This window comes from Colobus angolensis, unplaced genomic scaffold (assembly GCF_000951035.1).
Source record: "Colobus angolensis palliatus isolate OR3802 unplaced genomic scaffold, Cang.pa_1.0 Scaffold25, whole genome shotgun sequence".
Lineage (NCBI taxonomy): Eukaryota > Metazoa > Chordata > Mammalia > Primates > Cercopithecidae > Colobus > Colobus angolensis.
The window spans coordinates 5,561,739-5,563,170 of record NW_012115710.1 but is presented as its reverse complement, the minus strand read 5'-3'; the positions used below and the strand labels follow the sequence as shown (position 1 = coordinate 5,563,170).

The following is a 1,432-nucleotide window of genomic DNA, read 5'->3' as shown; positions in this document are numbered from 1 at the left end:
GATTCACCCGCCTCCGCCTCCCAAAGTGCTGGGATTACAAGCGTGCGCCACTGCGCCCTACCTGCTTTATAAGGTTTATAGGGACAGTGTCACTACTTTACAGAAGAGGGACCAAGGCTCTGAGGAGGAAGTTCCCTGCCAGGGTCCGAGTGGCGCCACCCTGAGAACCCTGGCACCCACCTCCCTGCTCTCCCTCATGGCGTCTCCCCCACCCTTCCACAGCCAGAAGTTGCCAGGTGAATACTTCCGGTACAAGGGCGTCCCCTTCCCCGTCGGCCTGTACTCGCCCGACAGCATCAGCTTGGCGGAGAACACCCAAGATGTGCGGGACGACGACATCTTTATCATCACCTACCCCAAGTCAGGTACCTGCGGGCTGCGGGCGTCCGGGGCTGGGGAGCGTGGGGAGGGGATGCGGCGGAGGACAGGAAAGGCACATCGAGGAAGAGGGGAGGAGGAAAAGCGGGGCCGGGTTTGTTCAGAACTGTGCCCCTGCCAGAAGTAGCCTCCCAGGGATACCCACCCGGCGCCCAGCCTCTCTCCTCCAGGTCAGTTCTCAACACTTCGCCTTCCCTGACCTCCCTGGCTGAAATAAGGCCCTCATTCTGTCCCTCCCTGTCCTCTTTACCCTCTACTTTTCTTTTATCTTTTCTTCTCTTCTCTTCTGTTTTCTTTTCTTTTCTTTTTTGTAGAGATGGGGTCTCGCGACGTTGCCCAGGCTGGTCTTGAACTGATGATATCAAGTGATCTTTTCACCCTGGCCTCCCAAAGTGCTGGGATTACAGACATGAACTACCACACCTGACCATTTTTATTTTTATTTTTTGAGACAAGGTCTTGCTCTGTCACTCAGGCTGGGGGTGCAGTGGTGCAATATCAGCTCATCAACCCTCCCATCCTCCCAAAGTGCTGGGACTACAGGTGTTGGTCACCACCTCATTGTATACCTTCTTTTTTCTGGAGGTGGTGCTCTGTCGTCCAGGCTGCAATGTGGTGGTACAATCTCAGCTCACTGCAGCCTCGACCTCCTGGACTCAAGTGATCTGCCCACCTCAGCCTCCTGAGTAGCTGGAACCACAGGTGTGCACCACCACACCTAGCTAACTTTTGTAGAGACGGGGTTTCATCATGTTGCACAGGCTGGTCTTGAACTCCTGGGCTCAAGCAATCTTTCTGCCTCAGCCTCCCAAAGTGCTGGAATTACAGGTGTGAGCCACTGCACCCAGCTAAATTGTATACTTTAAAGTGATGAATTATATACAATTTGAGTGTTTGAGTTTGAGACCAGCCTGGGCAAAACGGCAAACCCCCAGTCTATTTTTTTTTTTTTTTTTCTTTTTGTGACGGAGTCTTGCTCTGTGGCCCATGCTGGAGTGTAGTGGTGTGATCTCGGCTCACTGAAACCTTCGCCTCCCGGGTTCAAGCAATTCTC

The 1,432-nt window shown here is 53.4% G+C and overlaps 1 protein-coding gene across 1 annotated transcript in view; it reads left to right on the top strand.

Annotated features, from left to right (window-relative positions):
• SULT2B1 (sulfotransferase family, cytosolic, 2B, member 1) overlaps positions 1–1,432 on the top strand; it is a 50,072-nt gene that overhangs the window by 22,233 nt on the left and 26,407 nt on the right. Inside the window, exon 2 of the mRNA XM_011946540.1 lies at positions 223–365. Coding sequence (XP_011801930.1) covers positions 223–365 — 143 coding nt within the window. The remainder of the gene's footprint in view (positions 1–222; positions 366–1,432) is intronic.